The sequence below is a fragment of the Cataglyphis hispanica genome, chromosome 19 (assembly GCF_021464435.1).
Source record: "Cataglyphis hispanica isolate Lineage 1 chromosome 19, ULB_Chis1_1.0, whole genome shotgun sequence".
In the NCBI taxonomy this organism is placed as follows: Eukaryota; Metazoa; Arthropoda; class Insecta; order Hymenoptera; family Formicidae; genus Cataglyphis; species Cataglyphis hispanica.
The window spans coordinates 962,362-988,303 of NC_065972.1; the positions used below are offsets into that span (position 1 = coordinate 962,362).

Sequence of the window (25,942 nt, forward strand, 5' to 3'; positions counted from 1 at the left end):
GGTTAGAAATGCCTGAAAGACGAAATTGGACACTTTCAAGAAATATAATTCATAATGAACACATTACAAAAGCATCGATTAAGTGTATCTTTATCAAAATCTAGAGCGTATTATTTTAAATATTTACAATATATATATTCTACCCACCCAGAAAATGGCTGTCCTTGCATCATCTTTATCATTGCTGTTAATGGTCTACTACAATTAATACATAGAAATTTGTGGCGCGAATACTTCAAGATTTACCCACTGCCATATAGAGGTATATTCGCATGCGAAGCCTAATTAGCCATATAAATAAGAAGAAAGATCAGAATCTTTTACACTTATCGTCAACCCCAAGATTACAACCGGTATCGAGATGTATCGAACGAATGTAAGTACAATTCTCTTTGCGAAGAATATTATTAATTCTCTGCATTGATTATGTATTGAGACTAATGGAACAAGATAGACTCGCGGAGCGTACGCTTTGTAGCAAAATGGCCAGCCGCAGAGAGGAGACACGGACAGACTTCGCCAAAATTGTCACAATCAAGGAAGACAGACTGGCTCTATGAATCAAATTCCAATGACAATTTCGGAGCAATTTAGACAATCATGGCTCACAGCTATAATTGGATCCATCATGTTTGCAACTGGAATGTGTCTGCTATTTTGGAATGAGGTTTGCGAATGATATAGTATTTCTTTATAGTACTTACTTGAAAACTTGATTTCACATTCTATTTTTCTTTTTCTTTTTTTTCAGGGAAGAGCTGTGAAAGTGGCACATTCTTTAGACGAGGCTTTACGCAATGTTGCTGTACTTCCTAATCCAATGGTACTGTCACCTGGGCATGAAGGCCGCTTGGTACATCTATCCGGACCTTTGGTAGTTTTTGAACCATTAACCGAGCCAGATTATGGAATTGTTATATCCAGCGTAAAGTTAAAAAGAAGAGTTCAGATGTATCAGTGGATTGAAATCGAGGAAGAACGAAGGTAGTATGAGTAAAATTTTATTATTTATAATAGATTATTGCACATGAAATAAACATTATATTGCTTATTAACATATATTAAAAATTGTATTAAATCTTTTGACTCTTATTATTAGTTTTGGTGGGATAACGGAGGATGAAAAGCACTACTATTATACAACAGAATGGAAGGACAAACTTATAGATTCTGATCATTTTTATATTCGCACCAACCATCATAATCCAAAGGAAATGCCAATCAAGAGTCAAATACAGATCGCGGACGAAGTAAAGATCGGCGCCTTTACGCTCAGCATGGAATTGAAAAAAAAATTTAATGATTTTGTGGAGATTACCAGTGATGAAAGACCAGAACGAAAGGATATTAAGATGCACTCTGGGCTGTATTATCATAGCGCAGATTTATGGAATCCACAAGTATGTCATTCATTAAAAGTTTTTTATTCAAAGCTATAAGAAAAGATTACTAAGATACATATATTTAAATAACCATAAGCGAAGGTTTTAAGCAGAGAAAAACTTCTGCCGCTATCTCTTAAAAAAAAAAATTATATATATATATATTTTCATCTCTAGTTCATGAAACATGTTTGACATTTTACCATGTTTGAATATCCACATTTCAATATTATTTCTTAAAAAATTTTTTATGTTGGTTTTTTTTATAGTTAAATTATTATTATAGTAAATTCCGTTTTTAGGTGGGTGATATCAGAATACAATTCTCTTACGCAGGAAAGAGCGGTGACATTTATTCAGTAGTTGGCTTGCTAGAGAAAGATACTATCAAGCCATATTATACATCTCATGGTGAAGAAATTTTGCTTCAACGAAAACATAAAATGTCAGTGGATCAGATGTTCCATTTAGAACATGTGAACAATTACTGGCGAACCTGGATCATTAGGTATATGTTTGATAAAAATAAATAAAAATATCATTACCTCACTTCATTATTTTTTAAATGAAATATATAATTAACAATATAATATTTTTAATTATACAATATGATTAAATAACATTTCCTATTACAGAGGACTTGGCTGGTTGGTTCTGTTTGTAGCAGCAACATGTTTAGCAAATATACTAAAAACCATTATATTAAATTCGACCTTCCTTTGTGGAATAATAGCAGTCGAGTCTCTAACTATGTCAGTTTCCATGTCTATCAGTTTGCTGGTGATTGGCTTCGCTTGGGTATGGTATCGACCGTTAATCGGTCTCTGTTTAGCATTAGCATCTGTTCTGCCATTTATTTATTCGATAGTGACGTCAGGATCTTCGGCTCAGCAACATGATAATTATAGAAGGTTATAAATTTTATATATATATATATATATATATATATATATATATATATAAGATATATAAGATATATATATATATATATATATATGTACATATGTCTTCTCGTATTTCTGTTTTAAATGATACCAATGAATTTTCCATACAATTATCGATACAAAGTTAGTTTTATTTTTACAATACTTCTTATGGGTGTCATTGATATGTTAATTTATTAGATAATTTCTTCTCTAGTTCTTCTATTTATTTCAATCGTTTAGAACACTTATTGTCATCATTAAGATGTATAGTACAAATTGTATTGATAATTTGATTAAGTATATTATGTAGTGTTGTTTTCAAACATAAATTCTAATCAATGATAAGATATAATAAATTATGTATTGTATTTTATGTAAAATATGTAAAATTTATATATTAACATAATGTGATTATGAATTATTTTAATACGTTTTTATTGATCCACCAGCAAGATATATGCTACTAGAATATTTCAATTATCATTCTTAAACAATAAAAAAATATTTGTGCAGATTATCATTTATTATTAGCATAGACACATATAGATATATAAACATACATATCCTTTTTCGAAAATAGCTTCAAACAGAAATGCACCCAATAATACCAACTGAACCTGCTACAAATTTTTCTTCCTCTAGATAATTTTCTTTATTTTTGCCAGTTGGCCAGCTTGGTTCGATGTAAAAAAAAAAGAATGCGACACATCGCCAAACGTCAAAAGCGAAGATGGCGGCGAATGGCGGCGTACGGTTGCTGCTCCTTGTAGTTCTCTGTATTTTTCCCACGGAATTATGCAATGGCGCGGCGACGGACATCGAGTTGGATGCCAAGGCGCAGCTGTTGCACCGGCTCGACAGCCTCAATCTTCTCCTCTATACTTTTCTACTGATTTTAACCGTTCTAACGATATGGATGTTCAAGCACCGCCGCCTAAGGTTCCTCCATGAAACTGGACTGGCTGTCATCTATGGTGAGTCGTCTGCTATCGATGATTTTTAATATATTTTTAGTTGCAGAAATCGCGAATGACATAGCAAACATTCCTTGTCATATACCTTCAAAACATTTTGTTCATCAATGCAACGATAAAACTTTGCACTTTTGTTTTGTCTTTAAATATCTTATCTTTTTCATTCTTTCTCTGAAACTTTATAAATCTCTTTAAAATTATTTTTTTTTTCCTCCTTAAGTCAATCTATAAGAATTAAATACTTTAGACTTTGTATAATTTATGCTAATGATAATTTATTTTATTATTGATATGAATAATGATGTAAAAGTAATTTGCTAATTTATTATTGATATGAATAATGATGTAAAAGTATTTTACATGCTTGAAAGTCTTGAAATTCTTATAGGACAATCAGAAGCAATAAGGTTTTTAGAAGATCTTAGCACAGATTTTTTTTACTTATATTGTCTTTAAAATACTTGATATTTAAAGATTAATGCTAGATTGATATTATTAAGTAAAATTGCTGTGTTTTTACTGTTAATTTTGAAGACTTTTGTTTAAATTAAAGATTTGTAAACTGCTTTGCAATATATTTTTACTTTGGAATTTGCTTTTTATAGGTTTAATTATTGGAGCGATAATACGCTATGGTTTCACGACAAGTAGTACTATTTTGCACATGCCGGTGGTTCCAGACAACACGAGCAAGTACAATCAGTCTGTACCACCAGATTCGTTATGGCTACGTTTCCCCGAAGACAAAGGCGGCGGTATCGTGAAAAACAAAACGTTTGCATATTCATTTCGTGGTGAAATCTACAAGGAAGATAATGAAATTGACCTGAAGGTAAATGAGTCATTTGTGATAATGACATAAATTGTTTATCTAAAGATAACTGTTCTTATCTGCTGGCTTTCAAGTTATTGGAATAAATTTCAGTTCATTGTAATTTTTAATTGATATTATATAATGTTTACCATTGCAGGCGACTTTCGATCCTGAAATATTTTTCAATATTATACTACCTCCCATTATTTTCCATGCAGGATATAGCTTGAAGCGGGTAAGTATATTGTTATACTTTATTAAAATGATGAGTTGAATAATGAAAAGTGCAATATTCTCTTGTTCTTATCTGTATAATTCTTTTTCATGATGAATTTTTACAGAGATACTTCTTCAGAAATTTGGGTGCAATTCTTATGTATGCTCTGATAGGAACTTCTATATCAGCTTTCGTTATTGGGTAAGCTTTTCCCTTAATGTCGTTTTGTCCTTATTTTATTATCCTTTTCGTGGATATTTAGAGAAAAGCGCAGTTTTTGTTTAGTTATTATATTTTATTTATTATTATATTTATTGTACATTTAGGAAAAAAGCTTAGCCGTTAGCGGACACTTAGCAACAAGGAAAATATCGTCTTTGTAAAAAATGTCATATATCGTAACGCGTATAGGTCGTATTTTGATTGGGCTTATCTATTTCTTCTTCGCGCTACTTATTACGAATAAAAGAAACAACGTGTTTTCCTTTGAACGAATTATGAATCATTCTCTCGATAAGGCGAACAACAATTATTTTTGCAGAGCTCTGATGTACGGTTTTGTGCAACTGATACCGCATCTTTCTACGTCGTTCACGTTTCTCGACACCCTGTACTTTGGCGCTCTGATATCTCCCACGGATCCCTTGACAATAATATCCATTTTCAATGACTTACACGTGGATGTTAATCTGTACGCTCTAGTCTTTGGTGAAAGTGTGTTGAACGACGCGGTCGCCATTGTACTTAGCGGGTGAGCAAGAAAAATATTCTCTAACACAAACAGAGATGTAACGCAAATGTATAATATTGAAAACATATTTTGATGCTTCAGCTCGATACAGAATTATGCCGAGCGATATCAGTCAGGATCAGGCGGTTTCGAGACAGTGGCATTCTTTCAAGCGTTTGGAGACTTTGTAGGAATATTCAGTCTGTCTCTATTTATCGGTGCTACCATGGGTTGCATTACTGCCTTACTGACAAAGTTTACCAGGGTGCGGGACTTCCCTCTCTTAGAATCGGCGTTATTCGTCTTAATGTCCTATAGCACGTTCTTAATCGCTGAAGCTACCGATCTTACAGGTAATTTTTATTAACTAATATTTTAATTATTTTTTTTTAATCTTTTCTCGGAAAGTTAAGTATCTTTATCTATAAACTGATCTTCTGTCTAATATTAATGCTTTTATTATTAAATTTAGGCGTGGTTGCTGTTCTATTCTGTGGAATCTGCCAGGCTCATTATACGTACAACAATCTGAGCCCCGATTCGCGTCAGCGCACGAAACAGCTGTTCGAATTGCTGAATTTCTTAGCCGAAAACTTCATATTCAGTTACATCGGCGTCTCGATGTTCACTTTCCCGAAGCATCATTTCGATCCCGGCTTCATCTTTGCGGGATTTGTATCCTTACTATATGCGGGATATTTTGGATGTCTTGATGAATGATGTTTTGTTCATTTCAAGACTTTGTGACATGTAATTTGATTATGTTATTGACCAAAATTGAAATATGAGTGTCCTTGACATACTGTTTTCAGCTATGTGCATTATTAGGTCGTGCGGCTAACGTGTATCCGTTATCTTTCATCCTGAATCTGGCGCGAAAGCCAAAGATATCGTTGAATTATCAACATATGTTATTCTTCGCGGGATTACGCGGCGCCATGAGTTTTGCCCTCGCCATCAGGAACACCGTGTCAGATGCTAGACAGGCTATGCTCACCACGACGAGTTTGATCGTTATACTAACGGTTATTCTGCAAGGTGGTGCAACGACGCAATTTTTAAGTTGGTTTAATATACCGTGAGTATATAAATTGCTTAAATGTGATTTTTGTAATTCATCATTTCAATTATCATTTTTCATTGTTATTTAATCGATTGCGAATCGGATTGTTTAAGAATTTTTTTTTAAATTTTATTAATCTCAAAAGTATACAAGAAAAAGGAAAAAACGAAAATGAACTTTTTCAGTAATCTAATTCATTGTTACTTATTTCTGTTCAAATCACTCCCAAATGATAAAAATTTATTATACAGTATGTTTTACTGCTGTTTAAATTGTTACATTTGTAGAGTTGGAGTTGACGAGGAAATAGAAGGGCTCTCTCACAATGGAACACGTAATGTAAGTATGATTTTTATCCACGATAAAACATATCACTTAGAGCTAGTAATGAGTTAGATAATGCAGAATTAGATAGCTGCGTTTTTATGCTATCTCTACATAGACAATATATATTAATATATTAGCTGCACATATGTATACATACACATATATATATATATATATGCAATGCGCGCGTCGCGACATCGTAATAATATTTAACAAATATATATTAATATGTTCATATGTTTGTCAATCTTGACACTACACTCTAAACATAATCTATATTGATAATTGCGATAAACACCTTGATGCAACAGATTATGCATGAATGCATCAAAACTCTTATGCTCGATCAGTATTGAATTGATAATTATTTATACGTGATCCGTTTTTGATAATGTATATGTGATAAAAAAATAATTATATATAGGAAAAAACTGCGTGTCTAATGAACGGATGCTTAAACTAACGCCCATAAGATCTGCTTTGGGTAGACTTGTGCATGTAAGCTGAATTACTTTGTTTTTACTTAGATGTACAAATTGCTGGACGCTGTCGGGATGCGTACTAATCAGCTGAATCACCTCGTTAATTGCATTAAGAATTTAAGAAAATTTTATTTTATGTTCCCACTATTTTACTGCTTCTTTAAAAAATGACACCAAAATACTCCCGTAGATTTGAAAAATTAATTATTGTGCAGAATTAATTATCGAAATTCGGTGCAATATCGGTGAACTCGATTTTTCGATTCTGTAAATGTGATAAAATAATCTTACATGAAGCTGCAAAACTCTTACTTATCATTTTCTGATAAGCTGCAAAACTCTTGCTTGTCATTTTCTGACAGGTAAGAGTTTTGCAAAATAATTTTTTGATTTCACGATAAAATTGCATTTTTCTGCAGGATGAAAAAAATTAGGAAATTCGTGTAAAACGGCGCTCTTGCGCTGAAATTGCATCCTGTACATTCAAATTTGCATCGCTAAGCATGATCATTATGTCACTGTAACTCGCGATTTGTGAATATATAGTTCGCATTTTATAACGATCGCTCTGCGTTTTACAAGACAATTTAATTTATCAATGTTGATAGTCTGGCGGCGAGGTTGGCTACGATGAACTGGACGTACGTAGGGAAAGAAGTCTGGTACGTTATCACAATTAAAGATTGACTGACACATACACACTTGTTTTGTGTACACACGTCTTTTTTTCTATTAAAAGATTTCAAAGTTTAGACAAATTAACTCTTTTTTTTTTTGCATTTCAAGTTTTCAATGACGCACTTACATTTCGCAGATTGATTCGTTATCCATGCAAGCATATGAGACATATTGATATATACATGTATAAGCATATATACAATATATAACTCACTGTATATATAAAACTCACATAGCATAGTATAAAACATTACTTTTTGTAAAATTGCATGTACAACGTGTTGCTGGAAAGAGAATTTTTTTAAAATCAAGTTAAATTTATTTTATTACCATAGCATGCAAACGTAGGTATTTTTTTATATTGTATGATTTGATAAATTCTTTTCAATGTATATGCAGCTTTATTTCATTAATTGAATTCATCGATTGCACGTGTCTCTTTGGTTGTTGTTTTTTTCAGTATGGTTTTTGTTATCCATTCTGTATGTCGAAGAGCTGGAGAACATGAAGATTACATTTCATTAACAAGTATCTACACAGTCTTGCTCAATATGGGACAACATAATCATAAGAGATAAATAAAGCATGTGTTTTCATAACTAGTACGAATAAGAATAAGGTAACCCAGCACACACAAATGCAAGTCGGAAACAATATTATTAATATATCAATTAAATTTTCTCTCAACACGCGATCTATCTGCGAATATTCGAAGATGTACATATGACGTCCGTTTAAAGATGCAAATCGCATACAGGATGGATAACTGATGCGTTGTTCGCATTTCACAGTATAATTCTATACAGGATGGAGCATTGCCAGGCAGTAGCGGCTCCGCGAAGCCTAACGAAAAAGCGTTACTTGCTAGGATCTGGGGCGATTTCGATACCAAGTACATGAAGCCTTTGTTGACGCACTCCAGGCCTACGTTGCTAGAAACGTTGCCGGTCTGTTGCAGTCCGTTAGCGAGAATCCTCACGACTACGCAACAGATGACGCAGGTACAACATCCTCCAAATGTACGAGTTTATATTATATGCTAGGTATCCTTATTTTAGACAATCGATGCATAAAATCATAGATAGAGGATTTTGTCTTCAATTATAAATTGTTTTAAAATCAGAACAGTAATAGAATAGCTTCTGTTATTATTATCTTAGTGTTGAATGAGAGAAGGCCTTATAATAATATTCTACGACAGGATGATGTTGCGAGAAAAGCCGATTCGGATTCTGACTTTTGCCTGGAAGATCGCGAAATGGAGCGACGCAGGACCAGTGTTCAGCCGGTGAGTTTTCATCAGCCTAGTCTCAATTACACTGTTAACCCGTGCTATCAGCCTAACAACAGCACTACAGACGTCAGCACTAATCCGGATGAGCCCTATGTAATTCTCAATTTACATAGAAGGTAGAACTAACAGCAAGCCTCTCTGATACCACCACCTCCTGTATATCTAAACTCTTTTTAAACGCTTGTGAGAGAGAAAGAGGGAGAGAGAGAAATTCGTATAATATATACATATATTTTGCATAATTATTGATCACAAAATCGTAATTTGTTTATAATTGATTCTTATTTATAACTTACATACTTCACACATTTGCATTTGTTATAATCATTAAATACGACGTTTTATATGAAAGTGAATGATACACGAACATTACGAATGATATTAAGTCGTGTATTTATCTCTATTCGGATTAATGTCAGAGTTAAAATGTAAACAAGAGCCTATGATTATGTATGCACTGCTACAAATGATATTTTTGCGTATATACTTTCTAGCATATGAATCTACTTTCTAGCATATAAATCTCATCAGGAACGAGACTAAATATTTCTTTAAAATTTAAAAGTATTAAAATAAAATATTACATAAAAGCACAAATAAATATCTCTAAAAATTTATATTTATATTTGACATCAATTAAGATTAACTTTACATCTTAAAATTTTTTTTGTTTAATCTCAAATTCAAGACTTCAAGATGATATTATACGCTAAATAGAAATATGTGTTAAAGGAAATATTAATCATCTTGAAAAGTTCTGAAAAAATAATAATGAAAAACAAAACAAATTTCTCGGTTTTTTTCGGAATAAAAAACTGCTTTTTCTTCATTTTTCTTATTTTTAATTTTTTCGGAATTTTTAAATTTGCAAGAAACTTGAATTGTTTCGTTCCTGATAGAGAAAATTCTTTTTTTATATATAAGCAATCTAGACAATATATAATAAAAAAATAATCATGCGCGATAGAGGCCACTTATCAAACATTATTTGATATTATAATTACCATTTCTCTTTCTTTCGTTTTTTCATATAAAACATCAGCTTGTTTCTCTTGCATGTAGAATTAATTTATCTGGGCGATATAACTTTTCTTATTTTCGATTTTTCTGAATTAATCTCTCCGTGACAAGCAATCGAGGACTCGGGTACAATAATGGCGTAAATTGAGAAATTATATTTTTAAAAATGTGTCCAACCTCCAAAGAGAAAAAATTAAAACAATAACTTAAAGAAATATTTATCGAGATTTGTGTATATATAATATTATTTATAAATTATCATTTATAAATATTATAATAATATTAAATATAGTTTTATATATAAATTTATGTTGCTTTTTTATATATATACATACATACATACATATACATACATACATATATATATATGTGTGCGTGCGTGCGTGCGTGCGTGCGTGCGTGCGTGCGTGCGTGCGTGCGTGCGTGCGTGTGTGTGTGTGTGTGTATTAATCTTGAGTTTTATGCTTTTATTGCACCCGACAACTCAATTAAAAAAAAAAATAATAATAAAGATTGTAAATACACCATTGGTTTTCAATCAACCTGCTTGCCTAAGAATAAGAGGAATGTATATATGTTTCGCTGTTTATTAACTCTCCGCCAGTGGACGCCAGATCACTTAAAAAAAATGTTTCATAAAACTCGTGTGATAATCGAAATAAATATTTCACGTTTGCATATGTTATACAATATCAATCATTTTTATTTCAGATTTTTTTTTTGATTAGCATATACACATTATTTTTTTTCAATAAAATTAATCATAAAAATTTATTTTGCATCATATATAAAGGAAATTTTGCAAAATTGAGTGCGTGCGGCTATTACGCCGTTCGCTGTCCGAGGGTTAACGCAAACTGACTTCTCCCCACTGTGCTCTATACATATATGATTTAGTTATTAAGTTATTTGTTAAGTAAATTGACAAACATTGAAGCATACGAAGTAATTGTTCTTACGTGCGAAACAGGGCTCGAAACTGCGCATCCTTTTCTGTTGTGGTGATTTTACAGTTGTTATGCAACAGATTCAATTATTCTAGTCAGCGATTATTTTTATGACAAAAATGAAAATTAATGAATGGATAAAAACGTAGCGAAAAAGTGAAATCGCGTAGTGCGTGACATTTGTATAATATATAATAATTATGTAATATACACATACGGGTAACTTCGCTTGTAGAGACGTTTCGAAAATTATGTTTAATGTATTTGTGCGAAAACAAAAAGAAAAGATAAGGAAAACTTTTGACTCTATCTTTATATATTTGCGCTTATCGTATTACATATTTTTATCTTTGGTGAGAATACCATTCAGACAGATATCTGCGGAGCCGTTTGTGACCGCACGTTTTCTTAACCGGTTTTTCTAGAGAGAGAGAAACGACGACGATGGTGATGACGATGATGATTCCGATTCCGATGACGAAGACCTCAGAATCATCGGAATGGAGGGATTCATCCCGTTACGAACGTTGTAGCCGGAAAAGCGATCGACGAAAAACGATCCTGCGGCAAAAGACAAATTCTCTTTCGGATAATTGTGGATTGGGTATATATAAAATCGCGTGATGCGATTTTCTCCGAGAATATTAGCATGTACGAGAAGAGCGATTTTAACGCGGAGATGCCATCTTTTTTTTTCTCTCAAATATCAAATCTTTGCCAAACTTTTCGCGACATTCGACGAATGATCGAGCATTAAACATAATTTTCAGTGTTCATTAATTCTAATCACGCGAGAATTATAACGACTGGCAATACGGAGAGAGGAGAAGAAAAGAGGGATAGGAGCTCTATTGTTGTCGTGATCTTTAAATTCTTTCCTTTGTGTGAAGCTCACTCATGCTCTGGATGACGATAATAATTATTTGTAAGCCGATACAGTGGATAAGACAAGTGACAGCGCATCTTTTTTAGAATAGCCGGGCTATTATGACTTTATGCAGTGCAGGTCATTTCTAACAGAGAGTAGATCGCTTGCACATAATAAAATGGTACACCTGTTTTTCTTTGTGCGCAGAAAATGTTTAGACTTTTTTTATCCACTGTGCCTTTTGAGCGATTTTTTTTTGCATGCAATCTTCGAGAGAGAAATCTTTGACATTATAGTTATCATGCGCAACCGGCTAAATACTTATTTGTCTAATACCTGCATGACGCAACATATACTACTTTACATGTATCTTAATTATTTTTCGTTATTTTTTCTGTTATAGTATTGTGTACTTTTATATTATTTATTTTCACAGACGAATATAAGGGGCTCTGCACGTAGATCGCAGTTGTGAACGTGATTTTCTTTTAAGATTTATTATTTACCGATTCTTCCCGATATTATACATACGTATATATCTGTTTTCTCGGTGCTCTATCTATATATATCTATATATATTTAAGTATTAAATTATATTTAAGCGTAAATTATATTTAGCGTTAGTTGTGTAAGAGATATTTCTCAAGTCGCGTTATTAGTTTCAACTTTCGCGAGCTCTAGACTTGATTGGTCACTTAATTTCTTTAACGTACACGTTTCTTCATTAAGATATATCTGGCAGTGATATTACACACACTTACGTTTGTATTAACGCAATTGCTACATTAATTATATTTTTAGATAAAAAAAAAAGTCACATACGCGCGATGCCACAAACACGCAATGTTCTTAGTTTTTAAGAATCATAATTTAGGTGACAAAAGCACGATCCTCGATTGTTATTATTGTCTTCTTTATTTGTTCAAAATGATCTTTTTCAAATAACAAACTGTTGTGAGAAAAAAAGGAAGAAGGATAAAAATTGATTATTAAAAAATCTAACATTAGAGTCGAGATGTTTTATCTCTTGAGCTTATGATTTACTTTGTTGATCTACATTTAGATTTTTGCAAGTGAAGTTGATTTAACGTAGACGAATTCGAAGTTTTTATTATCCTGATGAACATACAATCGCTTTGTCCTCTGTAAATAATTACGACTCGTATGAGTATGTGTGTGTATAAAACAAGCATAAAAAAGTTACACATGGATGTTGAGCGTTGCGCGAGACGATTCTTAAAACTGATTCTTGATTGTATTGTTTAATACTTTGTGGGACAGCTGGGGACTGTGATGATGATGACGGGAGAAGTTAGTCCGGGACCACTACTGCTGCACACACGAGTCGCCCTGCCAGGTCAGGTCGGCAGACACTTGTAATATTTCCCTTTAGCGAAGTCGAGCTCAATCATTTTCGTTTTCTTACCTCATTCGCTCGAGTCGCATCCAGTCAGAATCAGCTGCACGATCATTTTAAAATTATACGATATACGTAAATGTTAAACCGGTTAATTCGCGCTCTCTTCTTAATAAAATTATTGTTTGCGTTATACATTTAATATAAAATATTAGATTATAAATTAATAAACTGTAATTGTCTCGGAAATTCTTCATCCAGCTAAATGTAACAAAATGCTATAGTATATATTAATCGTAAAAGGTCAAGACCGATCGATATTCTAATGTCACAACGTGCTGCTGATTTTGAGAGCGAGCCCTTCTTTAAGTGATGAATATCGATCGAAGATAGTGTTTTGCGTTAAACACAAGCATCACGATTGTAAATGTTGGAACCGTTCATATTTAAAGTATGAGGGCTTTTGTGGAGCTAGTCGTGCTTCCTTTTTAATATAATTTGCCGAAATAAAAAAAATAGAGTACATCTCTTCATCGGGAAAGTTCCGTTATATATTATAGGTTTATTGCTTTGCGCCAAGTAGTAGATAGATTAATTTTGATATAAACAGTCAGGTATCGTGTTGATTACTTTTTTGTGAACTTTAATTCAAATATTCTCACTTATATAGATCATTATATGTTATATATAATGTTATATTATCTATATATAATGTGGAAAAAATTGTTAATACGTCGATAAAATAAAGATGTAGCGTGAAAATCGATATGCATCGAATATAACGATCTAAGAAAAACTATAGAATTCGATGAAAATTAAGTTAGCTTGTTAGAGAGAGACATACGTAATAAGAATTGTATATAAACGATTCTTAAACTTGAAAACTTTATTATATAGATTTGCTCATATATCATGATTCTGTTGTATCCCGCATTAATTTGTCAACGAGAAAGGAGATGCGCGAGCATAAGTGGATCTTTCAGTCTCGTAGAACTACTTAATTTTTAGATACATATTTAGTACAATCGTGGTGAATTGACTTTGCCGTTCCGTACAAAGTATTTTTAGCTACTCTTCATGGAGTGCGGGGCACTCGGTCTCACACTGTTTACTGTTTATAATACTTTAATGCTGCTACAACAGCGATTCATGCCATTGCAACCATGTCGGAATGTAACGAGCGAAAAATCGTACGATTTCTTCCTTCTCCCTATATATAGATGTCGAAAAAAATACTAATTTATTTCCTATATAACCGAGAAAAAAATCCCAATATGATTTCTTCGCTTTCATCGTAATTTAATATATCATTGCATTGAAGGTCAGAAGTTTCAGATGTAATTCTTGAAGTTACATCATTTTATAAGGCAAGTTTATTTAGATTTTTGTCATTCAATTTCTTTCATATTTATCGGCTTTCTGGCATTGTTACGTAATTTCGATCGCGGTAGAGTAAAACTAAATGTCATATTCCTTCTCCCGGAAAAAAATCTCTACCAGTTACAAGATAATTCTTAGATAAGAATGCGAGAGAGGACTCTTAATTTAGTCGTTGGCTGTGAAGATTTGATAGAATTGTTTTGCGAAAGTAGAATGTAGATAGGAAAGCGAATCCCCTTAGAATGGATGTCTGAATAGCGTTGTATTTGCTAAGAACAATGTATGACTCGCGAATTAATTCTTCAAAATAAACATGTATATTACGGAAAAGATTGTTTTTTAGACAAGTTATTATATTGATTTGTGTCGATGTAATGAGCAAAATCGCAATGTAAAGTGGTATCGCTCCTATGTATAAACATATATGTTTGTGAATCCGGTGTAACGTGTAATAAAAAAAATTGCAGTGTATGCATACAATGAGCATAATAACGTTGTGATATCATGTACGACACTTTGCAATGTTTAATAAAGTATTTGTAAAAATATATAACAAATTTATCAGACTGACATACTGATTAACAAACTATTAACAAGAGATGGATTTTCAATTTTATTTTATTATTTGGTTTTTGACAATTTCCCTCATAGTATGTGAAACACGAAACATTGGACCATGCCCAGGTATTATAAAATCCGCGAGATTTATTATGTGAGAACGCATAACAGATTGAGTCTTTACCAATTCTGGCATGCCTAGTAATTTCCAGATAGATGGTTCTAAAATATCATCTTCTGCTTCAAATAAGTCTCCTGTAAAATTAAGAATATGTAAAATAATATAAAAATATTACAATTATAATAAAAAAAAGAAAAATCTTATCAAATTAATATATTAATGTTTTGCCAAAAAGAAAGATATAATCTTCAAAATCTTAATCTATCAGAGATCTATAAGTACCTGTAATAGCAAAAAGCATCTTCTCTCCATCCTTTATCGTTTCCACCAGAACAGTGACATCTTCAGCTGTATGTCCTGGTGTGGCTATAACTTTAACGCCTGGACAGAGTGTGTAACCTTCTAAAGAAATGAAAGTATTTAAAGGAAATGAAGCTTTTGTTCAACAATGATATATAGAACATATTTCAATATATAAAAAGTTTTAATAAACCAACCATTTGAAATTCGTGGATCCTCATAGAATATAGTACCCTGCTGAACAGACAAGCCTATAATATGTGTTGCATTTGTGAATAAATTGTTATTCCCTATATGATCTGCATGGCTGTGAGTGCATACAACATAATCGATATTCTCTGGCTCAATATTGTGCTGTGCAAGGGCTAAAAATGATAATGTATTATTGTGACACATATACATATATTAATTATGCATCATTACAATAATATAATTAATTAAATATAAAATGATGCAAAAAAGATATAAAAAGATATAAAAATTATACAAAAAAGTTAATTACAACATATATATATATATATATATATATATATATATATATATATATATATATATATATAAAGTAAATAACAAAATAGTATTAAATAAGATAGTATAAAGCAACTTTGATGCAACTTTAAAGCATTTTCATTCTACATACCTCGTATTATTTTTACACGATCCCAAGCTGTCATAGTATCGACGATGATTAATTTGGTGCCTTTTATTAAAGTGCACGTACAATTTGCGTCCATCCTTCCATTGGGCAACTTCGTAGAATATCCATCAAATAGAACGATAACTTCGAGCATTTTTATATGAAATATTAATTGATTATTATTTATGAGAAAACCAGTATTACGAATTGAAGGAAAACAAATCTTTTTTTCGTACACATGCGAGACAACATTGAACACGTGATCGACTACAATAAGGGGTCTAAAGCCCGTATCAGATGAATTGAAAATTGAAGATTGAAGATTAAAGATTATAATTTGACTAATCACAACAAAAGGAATTAGAATTTCTTTGTTTTGGTTGGTCAAATTTCAATCTTTAATCTTCGATCTCAATACTCAATGCAAAATCTGATACGGACTTAATAATGAATGAAATATACACATGACCACGTGACTGAAGCAGGACTGAAGCGTCTGCTACCGCGCTTACTTGTTATTCATGTGCGGAATTTTGGTATCGTAAGACCGGTCTCAAAAATTGAATAAAAATCAATTCAAAAATCACGAGAGAAATTTAAGTGGCAAACTCACAAAAAAACTGTCAAAAAAATTGTGAAAAGAAAATATTAGTTTTAGAAGAATCGCTCTCAACATTATCGCAAGAGGAGAGCAACGTATTCTTATGTGTAAACAAATAATTCGCGATGAAACTGGTAATTATGCTCACTTTAATATGATATTTTGCTTCGAAATAAACATTAAGAAAGGAAAAAAAAAGAAATGACAATAAGCGTATTTTTTAAAATTTGCACGATAATTTTTTGATATAACCTTAAAGTATATAAATATAACCTCCAAATGCACAAATGAGGAAATCGACGAATAACATTTTTATTTGTAACTTATAAGTACGCGATTAAAAATAAAACTCTAATCGTTTTAATTGTGCAATAAATGTATTTATAATTGTGTTTGTGATTAGCAATTTCGAAATATAATCTTTATGCAAGTGAATTTCTTTTAAGAAAAATATTGTGTGAAAAAATTGAAATAAACAGCTATCAAATAGAAAATGATGTTACCGTAATCTTAAATGATATTTAATTTATAAGATTAATAAGTGACTTTAATTTTTAGTATTGCCTATCGAGTGAACCAACAAAGCCATGCTTGGTCTTAAGCTTCAAAGGAATCACGATGATGTTGGATTGTGGTTTAAACATGCAATCTATTTTACATTTTATGCCCTTGCCAATGGTTCCTAGTAGCAAATTTAATGCCTTGCCGACATGGTTCCCTCGTGATAATCAGCAAGATTGGCAAGTCGAAGGAGTTAGTATTCAATCAGAAAAAAGAGCTGGTGTTGTGATATACTTTTTTGGAAAATTTACCCTTCAATTATCTTAAAAAGTAATTTTAAAAATCAAAATATTGTAGTTTGAAAAATTAATTTTAATCTAGTTATATTTATTTAAAAAAAAAGGAACTAAAGGAATGTTGTGGTAGAGTGTTTGTGGATTCGGTTCCGGAATTTTCCCCTCCTCTGGAAAAAATAATTGATTTCTCTGAGATCGATGCTATTCTAATATCCAACTATACCTGTATGCTTGCATTGCCATTTATAACGGAAGGCACAGGTTTCAAAGGTACATATTTTAAGTACAAAAAGGAATATATATATATATATATATATATATATATATATATATATATATATATAATTATATTATAATCTGAAAATTATAATGATTTGAAGGTATAATATATGCCACCGAGCCAACGTTGCAAATTGGACGATTTTTTATGGAAGAATTAGTGGAATTTATCGAGCAAACCCCGAAAGCGACAATGGCCAAACATTGGAAGGAAATGTTGCATATGTTGCCACCTCCATTGGCAGATGTTATTAAACCAAAATCTTGGAGACATATCTATTCCACATCGGCCGTGAATTCGGCATTATCACATATCCAGATGGTTGGATATGATCAAAAGCTGGTAATTAAGATATTCTAATGTATGAAATGTTTTTTGTATAAGCGATTCCCGTAGGTAAATTCGTAGAAAATGCGAATATATGATTTAAAATGTATGATACTACTTTTAATATTTTTCAACAATTAGTTGAAACAATTTAATTTTAGACAATGACTAAGTTACATTTAATTTATTTGCAGGATATATATGGCGCTCTAACGGTTACGCCAATCAGTTCGGGTTATTGCTTAGGTAGTAGCAACTGGCTGATATCCTGCGACCATGAGAAGGTTGCTTTCGTTAGCGGTTCATCCACATTAACTACTCATCCAAGACCTATGGAACAAGCCACATTGAAACATGCTAATATGCTGATATTAACAGGCTTAACACAAACACCGACTGCTAATCCGGACACGATGCTTGGAGAATTATGTATGACTGTTGGTAAGTTTAATTATGGTATTTTGTAAATTATAGTGGTAAACATATGGAAATTATTCGATATTTTCATACTATTCTTTATTTTTGTCTTTATTTGCATGTCTTTACGAAGAAGTAATCTTTCTCGTCATGATTTTACTAAATATTATTTTGTTAATTATTCTGGATTAGATAAGCTTGAAATAATTGCTCATCTCTTGTGAAAAAAATTTAGCTGTGACTCTTAGGGCCGGAGGATGCGTTCTGATACCTTGCTATCCTTCTGGCGTCGTGTATGATTTATTCGAATGCTTAAGCACACACTTGGACAAGTCAGGCTTCACACAGGTGCCTCTATTTTTCATTTCACCAGTGGCAGAAACGTCCTTGGCTTATTCAAACATCTTGGCCGAATGGTATGAATAAATAACGTTACTTAGTATATTAAGGAATTCTTGATACGTTTTTCAATTTTTTACTGTTATCCTTTACTTCTAGGCTGTCGACAAATAAGCAAAACAAAGTTTATCTTCCAGAAGAACCGTTCCCACACGCTTTTCTCGTGAAGAACGCGCGATTGAAGCATTATACATCCACATACGCCGAGGGATTCAGCAACGACTATCGACAACCGTGCGTCGTTTTCTGTGGCCATCCCAGTCTTCGATTCGGTGACGCCGTACACTTTGTGCAGTTATGGGGCAACAATCCCCTACACACTGTCATTTTTACTGGTATGCATACTGATATAGAGTTATGAGTAGATATGAACTATTCAGAAAGTAACATGGTAAATATTTTTTCTTGTTTACAATTTTATATTTGAATAAAAATGTGCAAGTTAGACACATAATGTAAATGGCTATAAACTTTCTAATATCCCAATTTATAATATACATGATTTACATTATTTTCTAAATAACTCTTTCTTTTTATATTTATTTTATTCATTTTAGCAAGAGATTGCACGTTTATTTATTTCAATAGTATATTGCAATATTTTTTTATTTTCTTTGTAGTATATTAATAGCTTTTTCTGATTGTATTTCTCCACAGAGCCAGACTTCCCGTATTTGGATGCCCTCGCTCCGTTTCAACCATTGGCTATGAAAGCGGTGCATTGCCCCATCGATACCTCCCTCAATTTTACTCAGGCTAATAAACTTATACGGGACTTGAAGCCGGAGCATCTAGTTATTCCAGAGGTTTATACACAACCTCCTTTAACTGCACTGCATAGAACGGATCTCGTCATCGAATCAGTTGGAGTTTGTATTATTTTCCCTTTAATGTAACAAGTTATTTCATAAAAAAAAATCCATGTTTTATTATTTATATTATAATTCATTGTATGTATAAAGTACTAATGTATAATTTGCATTAATTTCTCTATTCAAGGAAAAACCCTTAATTACATTTAAACGTGGGGAAGTGATAAAACTGCCGTTGAAGCGAAAGAAGGGTCGCGTGTTTATCGAGCCGGAATTAGCTAGTAACATCATTCCGAATGAAGTACGACCTGGCTTGAGTCTCGCTTCCGTTACTGGAGAGCTCGAAGTTAAGGATAACGTGTATATCATAAAGGTAATTGTGTATCAATATATATAGAATTAAAAAAGTACAATACATATATCTCAATTTTATAGTGAAGAATTTTATGCAGAACGCTTTTTTCAAATTATTTTCATGGAAATTTATTTGAGAAAAAGAATGCGATATATAATTTTATATTGGAATTCTTTAACAGAATGGATAGCAAAGTTTCTGAAAATACGTTAAATTTCAGAATATAGAAGATAGACTGAGTGGAAAAAGGAAGGTACCGTCAGGTTCGCCCGCGCCCGTCAAGGAAGAAGTGTTAAAGGAGCGGAAACATGAATACGGGATTCTTGATCCACAGGAGTTATTACAGAAGCTCAATCAAGAGGGTATTCAAGGTGCCAAGTTACAACACAGTCCTACCTCCACGAGTATTCATTTGGTATGGCTTGCCCCACACATCTTAATAGTTTTTCAATAAATAACAATCTTTTTGTTAAATATATATATCTATATATATATAAATTAAAATTGATATAAAGAAGAATTTTATGTGTAAAATTATACATTTACATATTTGCAGCAAGACGAAGACACTCTTATTCAGATTGGTGACAACTCCACACACATTTTCTGCAATGGTGATCAAAAGATCCGTAAACGTCTCAGGACTATAATAATGCAGTGTCTGAAAAGATTTTGAGGTATGATATACGCTTACAGTATTTCGACATTGTGATTTTGATCTTGTGAGACAATGTTTTATACTGCTACATATTATAGATAATTAATTGTTTTAAAATATGTATATATTCATTCTTTCATTTACACTTTATCCCATCATATTAATTTATCAATAATTTTATATATATTAAACTATTAATAATTTTTAGATTAATTATAGTAAAAAAAAAAGCTTTCTATCTAAATACTGCTGAAACAAGGCTTTTAAGTATATTAAACACAATACTTTTATTAAACATTATTAACTAATATATGTTTAATATATATGTTTAATATATATGTTAAATATATGTTTAAGAATAATATAATAATTCTTTGATATAGATGAATTAAATTATTGTTATCTCTAAATCACTACTGACAAGCATTAATTAGTAATGAATGACTGAATATAATTAAATAACTAAATAAATTAGCAGGAAACATTGTTAAATAATTTTTATTTAAGATGTGGTACATGTGTACTAAGATATTTGTATAAGAAAGAGTATATATAAACGACGCGATGGAAATGTAGATCGGTTAAGTGTATAAATAACAGGGAAAGAAAGAATCGCGATTCTTTACAATAGTAAGATAAATATAGTATATAATATAATACTAACAAGAGGTTTATATCTCCTAAGATGACTAATTTCTTGCTGCATTCTGAATGAACAAGAAATCTCTTTATTTTATAGACACACATCATTTATGCTTTTGTATTCGCACATGCCTTGTATGCAACTGGCAATAATGAAATCGATCAAAATTTCAAAATTTTGTTTTATAAGAAATATTCCCATTTTTACAAATTCACAAAATAGAACATATAAAGTAAATAATTAGCAGTCTATCAAATTTTAAATAAGTAATCCTTTTCATATAATTTTAAATACGAAAAAAATATAGGACTTTCATTTGTTTGATGTATTAATTCTAGAAATAGATTATTGAGCAATGAGTAAAACTCTATTTATACTTATTAATTTTGTTCATAGATGAAGATCTGTGTTTTGTAATACATCTATACAAAAATCTTAAACACAGTTGTGCGTAAAATTAGTTAGAAGCAATTCTACTGTACACGAGTGAATTTTACTCATTACCAGCATCAATTGACAAACTAAAAAATAAATCTACTTATCTAGGATTAAGCGTAGTTCGTGCCACCCATTTCTTCAGTTCATTGATTTTGTTCCTCACCTCGTTCACAATAGTGTGATTGTACTCGTCGACGACGTCGTCGTGATCGATAATGACGATGGAGTGGCTGTCTTTTGGTACGACAGAAATATCAATTTTTCTCTTGGTAGCATTCAGAGTGCAGCAATTTACTACCTAGTTAGCAGTGGCAATACCAAGTGCGACTCCCGCCACGAATGAAACTAGGAAAAAATGGATTTCCTTTGGTTCAAAGATATCATCACCCATAAAAGCATGGTACCAGCGTCGCGTACGTTTTTCTCCTTGTTTCAGCAATTGTTCGGCTTTATCCAGCTTCTTATCGACGTATCTTTCGACCTGAAATGTAATAACTTTTATCAGTAAATTGGGATTACATTCTGGAAATCGATAACATTTTCGCACTCTATATAAATTTATAATTTTGTTTTATATATTTTTATTGATAATTATACAAAAATTATAATATCGATATTATATAGTTTTCATTGACAAAATTATTACTATCGATTTCTATTGGCATTAATATAAATATTAAAGTTTTAATGATATATTGTGACATTATTGTATGTTATTATTATAGTAGATATTGTAAACACATCAATATTGATAATAGCAACATACTAAATGTCTGTTTACATTTTTACACAAAACTTCAATGTTATTGTTCTTTACTTCACCAAGATAGACCAATAATGAAACCACCGAGAAAACTTGTCGCAATGTACGAGTTCTTCTTCCATAGTTTCCCTACCTGCAAACAGCAAAAACATTATGCATAAAAAGATGCAGTGCAACATATGCAAATTTTGGAACTTGTGTCATCAAATTTTAAAAATAAAATTACAAAATTTAAAGTAATTGCTGTGAAATAGTCATCGTGTTGACTTTGATAAACATTCTCTCAGTTTAAAAGAAAAGTTGTCTAACTTTTTTTCTAAAAGACCAAATAGGAAAACAACAGAACTTTAAGTGGAATCACTCAATTACAATAATTTAATATTATGAATTTACCTTATCCATGAATTTTGGTCCCTCGCCAGTTATCTTTTCTTCCATCTTATCTGTTATTTTCTCAGCTTTTCTCGTAATCTTGTCCCAATTAATCTTAATATAACCTTGATGCGCGGCTATTTGCAACATGATAATTCCACCACCGACTGCACATGCTGCTACCTTCCCAACCTTCATGGTGACAAATCCAGTTACCCTAATTAATAAAATATCTATGTTTAATATAAAAAACTCTATAATATCTTCCATCGGATAAATATTTTTAAACATTCGAGAACAAATAATCGTATAATAATTATATAAAATATACAATACCATCCTGATGTAGTACCAATAAGAATCTGTTTAGTTGCTGATGATTTGCTCACATCACCCATGATCTTCTCTAAAACAGATCTCACTTCCTTTGAGGTATCTATACTGTAAGCTTCTTTGTTTGCATCTTCTTTATTTTTTTTAGCTGCAGGTGTACTCATCTTGGTACTGAAAAGCAAGATAGCTACCATTACAATAGGAAAACTTGTGTATTTATATAAAAAATTGAGCGCGTATAATATTATATTCCATAATTTTAAGATATGACATGTTACATACAAGTTTTTAGTGTAAATTTTACGCTTAAAAGATTTCACGAGAAAAGTGGATATTAATGTACAAAATTCCACACATATAAAAAAATAGAATAAAATAATAAAAATTTCTTCCCGAGCCTTTAACTAATAACAATAATTTTATCAACAATTATCTTATAAGCGATCGTACGAAAGGATTAAAATAGAAATTCCGCTAGTATGTTATTATTCAAGACGCGAATTACGTCACAAACGTAAATATATTGATGACGACATTTCGAGGAATTTGCGATAAAACTTTTTCATAATTTTTCAATAATTTTTCATATTTCTCGCGACGAGACGGAAATGTCGAGGTTGAAAATTGAGGAAAATTTTGACAGGAAAGAAATGACGAACTGAAATGGAACAAAAGACGACTACCGTTTGCCGAGTTTTCTCATTCCTGAGCGAAAGACATTCATCTTGATCGGCATGATTATTGAGCACCCTTTAGGCAATTCACATCAGTATTTGATTAAAACATACGATATTTCGACACGACTCACCTCTTCGGCAAAAATGCCCTCGGAGCCAGTTAGACGCGACAGTGCGACTGTTCGGTCTGTCAGATCGAACGTAAATTGACGTATATGCCTTGTGATAATTTCGAGAGCAGAACGACTCTTGCACTTTCTGCGCTTTTGCACTTTTCTCCTCTTTTCGCGGTTTAAATCTGAAATATACATACGAATATAAATTTCTCTGCAAGCTAATTAATATTCAGCATGTTCTCAATTCTATTTTTGCCTTGTTTTCTTTACGTTCGATCTCTCTTCGATAACATTACATGACGACGAATGTGATACAAATAGAATTTCTAAGTAGTTAACATAAAATTTGATTTTACAATTAAAACAGCCAAGCTATAAGTATATATTTGTATACATTTAAACTAAACATTATATATACATTATATATATATTTTTTTTTCTCTTTTTTATCTAATCTATATATTCTGTACATCTATGTATTCTACATAAATATGATTACTTTCATTCAAACGCTTCGCGCCATTTTTTTCCCTTTGCACGCATGCGCGTCTCGAGTATTCGCGTTCGCGAATATTCGGCCACATTCGGGCGCATTCGGACGCCGAACGTTCGCGGTGACGGACGTATACGACGAGTTCGAATCAGTTCGCGTTGTTATCGTCATCGTCGTCGTCGTCGCCGTTGCTCCGTCGATATCCTCAACTCGCCGCGATGAGGTGACGGTGCCGCGGGATCGAATCGCGCGCGCGCTACTTGGTCGACGGCGTAGTCGGACTTTCTGGAGACGTCAGGTCGTCACGATCTCCGTTTTCGCGGATATGCTGCTGTGAACGTCATCTCTCCCTTCGCGAGTGCGAAAAATGGCACAGGACACCGACGACATCAATCTCACGCCGCAGGAGTTGCAGACGCTGTCGGAGTTGGACAGGTAAAAACCAGCGATCGTCTTTATTTTTCTCTCTTTCTCTTTCTATCCATGATCGCGCTCGTGGAATGCGCTTCGTTCGCGCGACGACACACACGTCTCACGGCATAACCTAGAAATGCGGCGAGTTTGACAGCGCGCTCGCGTGCGCAACCTACTGACATCCTTTTCGGTGGTTCCGAATATGCCGCGAAATTTTTCGCGATGACAAATAAAGCGTATCGATGACTGATATTGTGAAATGACTGAGATTGTGAGATTACATCTCGATTCACTCCCCATGGAGAATGGAAATTTGTTCAAAAAATGATCAACCCTGGATTACTAATTTCACGCGGGAGTAAATTCAAATGGCAGTATCGTGCAAACTTCAGGCCTTTCAGATATGCTACCAAAATGTTTTTGATCCATCTTACAATCTGTGTGTAGCTGTCCTGGGATAAAAAATTTTATTAAAAAACAAATAACTTTAATTTTTTGTATAGTGTAAGCAGGTAAAATATATACTGAAATTAGTCGAAATAGAATCATCCTTCGTTCTAGAAAGAGCATAAAAGCTTCTAGACAAATACTTTAACATATATAATGACAAGGCATTTATAAATATTAATGTAATTTTTTTCAGAATTTTTATGTACAATTAAAATATCTGTGGATAAAAATTTACCAGCAATTACATTCATACAATAGTTTTAAAACTGGCAGTTATTCCATTCTTCAAAGGAACAGCTATGATTGGCCAGTTTTAGAATTACAGATTTTGTTCTTAAACCTATTTTTAAGAGTGATATGTGAATGTAGTCATTATTAATATTAAAAGGTTTTGAAAAATTATTAGTATTCTAGGATAAATGTAAATTATTAGAAAACATTGTTAGTTTGTTGGGTAAAAACCCATGCGTATCATAAATGTCATGTAATATGTAATGAAAATAATTTTTTTTTTATAAATGC

General features: G+C 32.1%; 6 protein-coding genes across 21 annotated transcripts in view; 4 read left to right on the forward strand and 2 right to left on the reverse strand.

The window, feature by feature from the left end:
* The first annotated feature begins 6 nt into the window (after positions 1-6).
* On the forward strand, positions 7-2,300 carry LOC126856567 (transmembrane protein 43 homolog). The gene is made up of 6 exons (XM_050605183.1): positions 7-376; positions 479-667; positions 752-984; positions 1,100-1,400; positions 1,685-1,890; positions 2,018-2,300. The coding sequence occupies exons 1-6, from the start codon at positions 362-364 to the stop codon at positions 2,298-2,300; spliced, it is 1,227 nt and encodes a 408-aa protein (XP_050461140.1). The 5' UTR covers positions 7-361.
* LOC126856558 (sodium/hydrogen exchanger 7) lies at positions 2,165-15,020 on the forward strand. Of its 12 annotated transcripts, none has more exons than XM_050605159.1 (14): positions 2,165-2,293; positions 2,974-3,282; positions 3,888-4,114; positions 4,254-4,331; positions 4,438-4,514; positions 4,855-5,064; positions 5,146-5,396; positions 5,516-5,718; positions 5,856-6,121; positions 6,394-6,445; positions 7,524-7,577; positions 8,385-8,612; positions 8,795-9,003; positions 13,004-15,020. In XM_050605159.1, the coding sequence occupies exons 2-14, from the start codon at positions 3,039-3,041 to the stop codon at positions 13,014-13,016; spliced, it is 2,112 nt and encodes a 703-aa protein (XP_050461116.1). In that variant the 5' UTR covers positions 2,165-2,293; positions 2,974-3,038; the 3' UTR covers positions 13,017-15,020. The 12 variants fall into 12 exon arrangements, with proteins under 12 accessions (XP_050461116.1, XP_050461127.1, XP_050461120.1 ...); XM_050605170.1 differs by having other exon boundaries at positions 8,795-8,881; positions 12,159-15,020; XM_050605163.1 differs by having other exon boundaries at positions 8,795-8,881.
* A 39-nt stretch (positions 15,021-15,059) lies between these two features.
* LOC126856571 (metallo-beta-lactamase domain-containing protein 1) lies at positions 15,060-16,489 on the reverse strand. Its single transcript, XM_050605190.1, has 4 exons — positions 16,079-16,489; positions 15,636-15,803; positions 15,421-15,540; positions 15,060-15,272 (listed from the first exon to the last, which is right to left on the reverse strand). The coding sequence occupies exons 1-4, from the start codon at positions 16,227-16,229 to the stop codon at positions 15,073-15,075; spliced, it is 639 nt and encodes a 212-aa protein (XP_050461147.1). The 5' UTR covers positions 16,230-16,489; the 3' UTR covers positions 15,060-15,072.
* Positions 16,490-16,607: 118 nt separating this feature from the next.
* On the forward strand, positions 16,608-21,051 carry LOC126856561 (integrator complex subunit 9). 2 transcript variants are annotated; one of them, XM_050605174.1, is made up of 11 exons: positions 16,608-16,810; positions 17,235-17,429; positions 17,581-17,743; positions 17,854-18,095; positions 18,275-18,521; positions 18,733-18,913; positions 18,996-19,231; positions 19,554-19,765; positions 19,896-20,081; positions 20,284-20,478; positions 20,620-21,051. In XM_050605174.1, exons 1-11 carry the CDS (start codon positions 16,802-16,804, stop codon positions 20,737-20,739), a joined length of 1,986 nt encoding a protein of 661 aa, XP_050461131.1. In that variant the 5' UTR covers positions 16,608-16,801; the 3' UTR covers positions 20,740-21,051. The 2 variants fall into 2 exon arrangements, with proteins under 2 accessions (XP_050461131.1, XP_050461132.1); XM_050605175.1 differs by lacking the exon at positions 16,608-16,810 and having other exon boundaries at positions 17,309-17,507.
* A 152-nt stretch (positions 21,052-21,203) lies between these two features.
* Positions 21,204-24,214, reverse strand: LOC126856572 (FUN14 domain-containing protein 2). Of its 4 annotated transcripts, none has more exons than XM_050605194.1 (5): positions 23,954-24,178; positions 23,274-23,441; positions 22,959-23,154; positions 22,620-22,698; positions 22,136-22,283 (listed from the first exon to the last, which is right to left on the reverse strand). In XM_050605194.1, exons 1-4 carry the CDS (start codon positions 24,004-24,006, stop codon positions 22,621-22,623), a joined length of 495 nt encoding a protein of 164 aa, XP_050461151.1. In that variant the 5' UTR covers positions 24,007-24,178; the 3' UTR covers positions 22,136-22,283; position 22,620. The 4 variants fall into 4 exon arrangements, with proteins under 4 accessions (XP_050461149.1, XP_050461148.1, XP_050461151.1 ...); XM_050605193.1 differs by having other exon boundaries at positions 22,137-22,283; positions 22,584-22,698; XM_050605192.1 differs by lacking the exon at positions 22,620-22,698 and having other exon boundaries at positions 21,204-22,283; positions 24,079-24,214.
* A 505-nt stretch (positions 24,215-24,719) lies between these two features.
* The window catches only part of LOC126856556 (histone demethylase UTY), a 59,908-nt gene continuing 58,685 nt past the window's right edge, over positions 24,720-25,942 (forward strand). Inside the window, exon 1 of the mRNA XM_050605153.1 lies at positions 24,720-24,991. Within this exon, the coding sequence (XP_050461110.1) occupies positions 24,924-24,991 (68 nt within the window). The 5' untranslated portion in view covers positions 24,720-24,923. The remainder of the gene's footprint in view (positions 24,992-25,942) is intronic.

Coding starts and splice junctions, on each gene's coding strand:
- LOC126856567 (XM_050605183.1), top strand. Junction 985..1,099: donor GAAATCGAGGAAGAACGAAG/GTAGTATGAGTA, acceptor TCTTATTATTAG/TTTTGGTGGGATAACGGAGG. Junction 1,891..2,017: donor TGGCGAACCTGGATCATTAG/GTATATGTTTGA, acceptor TTCCTATTACAG/AGGACTTGGCTGGTTGGTTC.
- LOC126856558 (XM_050605159.1), top strand. CDS start 3,039: ATGGCGGCGAATGGCGGCGTACGGTTGCTGCTCCTTGTAGTTCTCTGT. Junction 5,065..5,145: donor GTCGCCATTGTACTTAGCGG/GTGAGCAAGAAA, acceptor TTGATGCTTCAG/CTCGATACAGAATTATGCCG. Junction 8,613..8,794: donor AGGTACAACATCCTCCAAAT/GTACGAGTTTAT, acceptor ATTCTACGACAG/GATGATGTTGCGAGAAAAGC.
- LOC126856571 (XM_050605190.1), bottom strand. CDS start 16,229: ATGCTCGAAGTTATCGTTCTATTTGATGGATATTCTACGAAGTTGCCC. Junction 15,804..16,078: donor TCGTGTAAAAATAATACGAG/GTATGTAGAATG, acceptor TATCATTTTTAG/CCCTTGCACAGCACAATATT. Junction 15,541..15,635: donor GGATCCACGAATTTCAAATG/GTTGGTTTATTA, acceptor TCATTTCTTTAG/AAGGTTACACACTCTGTCCA.
- LOC126856561 (XM_050605174.1), top strand. Junction 17,430..17,580: donor AAGATTGGCAAGTCGAAGGA/GTTAGTATTCAA, acceptor TTAAAAAAAAAG/GAACTAAAGGAATGTTGTGG. Junction 17,744..17,853: donor GGAAGGCACAGGTTTCAAAG/GTACATATTTTA, acceptor AATGATTTGAAG/GTATAATATATGCCACCGAG.
- LOC126856572 (XM_050605191.1), bottom strand. CDS start 24,006: ATGCCGATCAAGATGAATGTCTTTCGCTCAGGAATGAGAAAACTCGGC. Junction 23,442..23,953: donor ATGAGAAAACTCGGCAAACG/GTAGTCGTCTTT, acceptor CTTGCTTTTCAG/TACCAAGATGAGTACACCTG. Junction 23,155..23,273: donor ATTGGTACTACATCAGGATG/GTATTGTATATT, acceptor TTTATTAATTAG/GGTAACTGGATTTGTCACCA.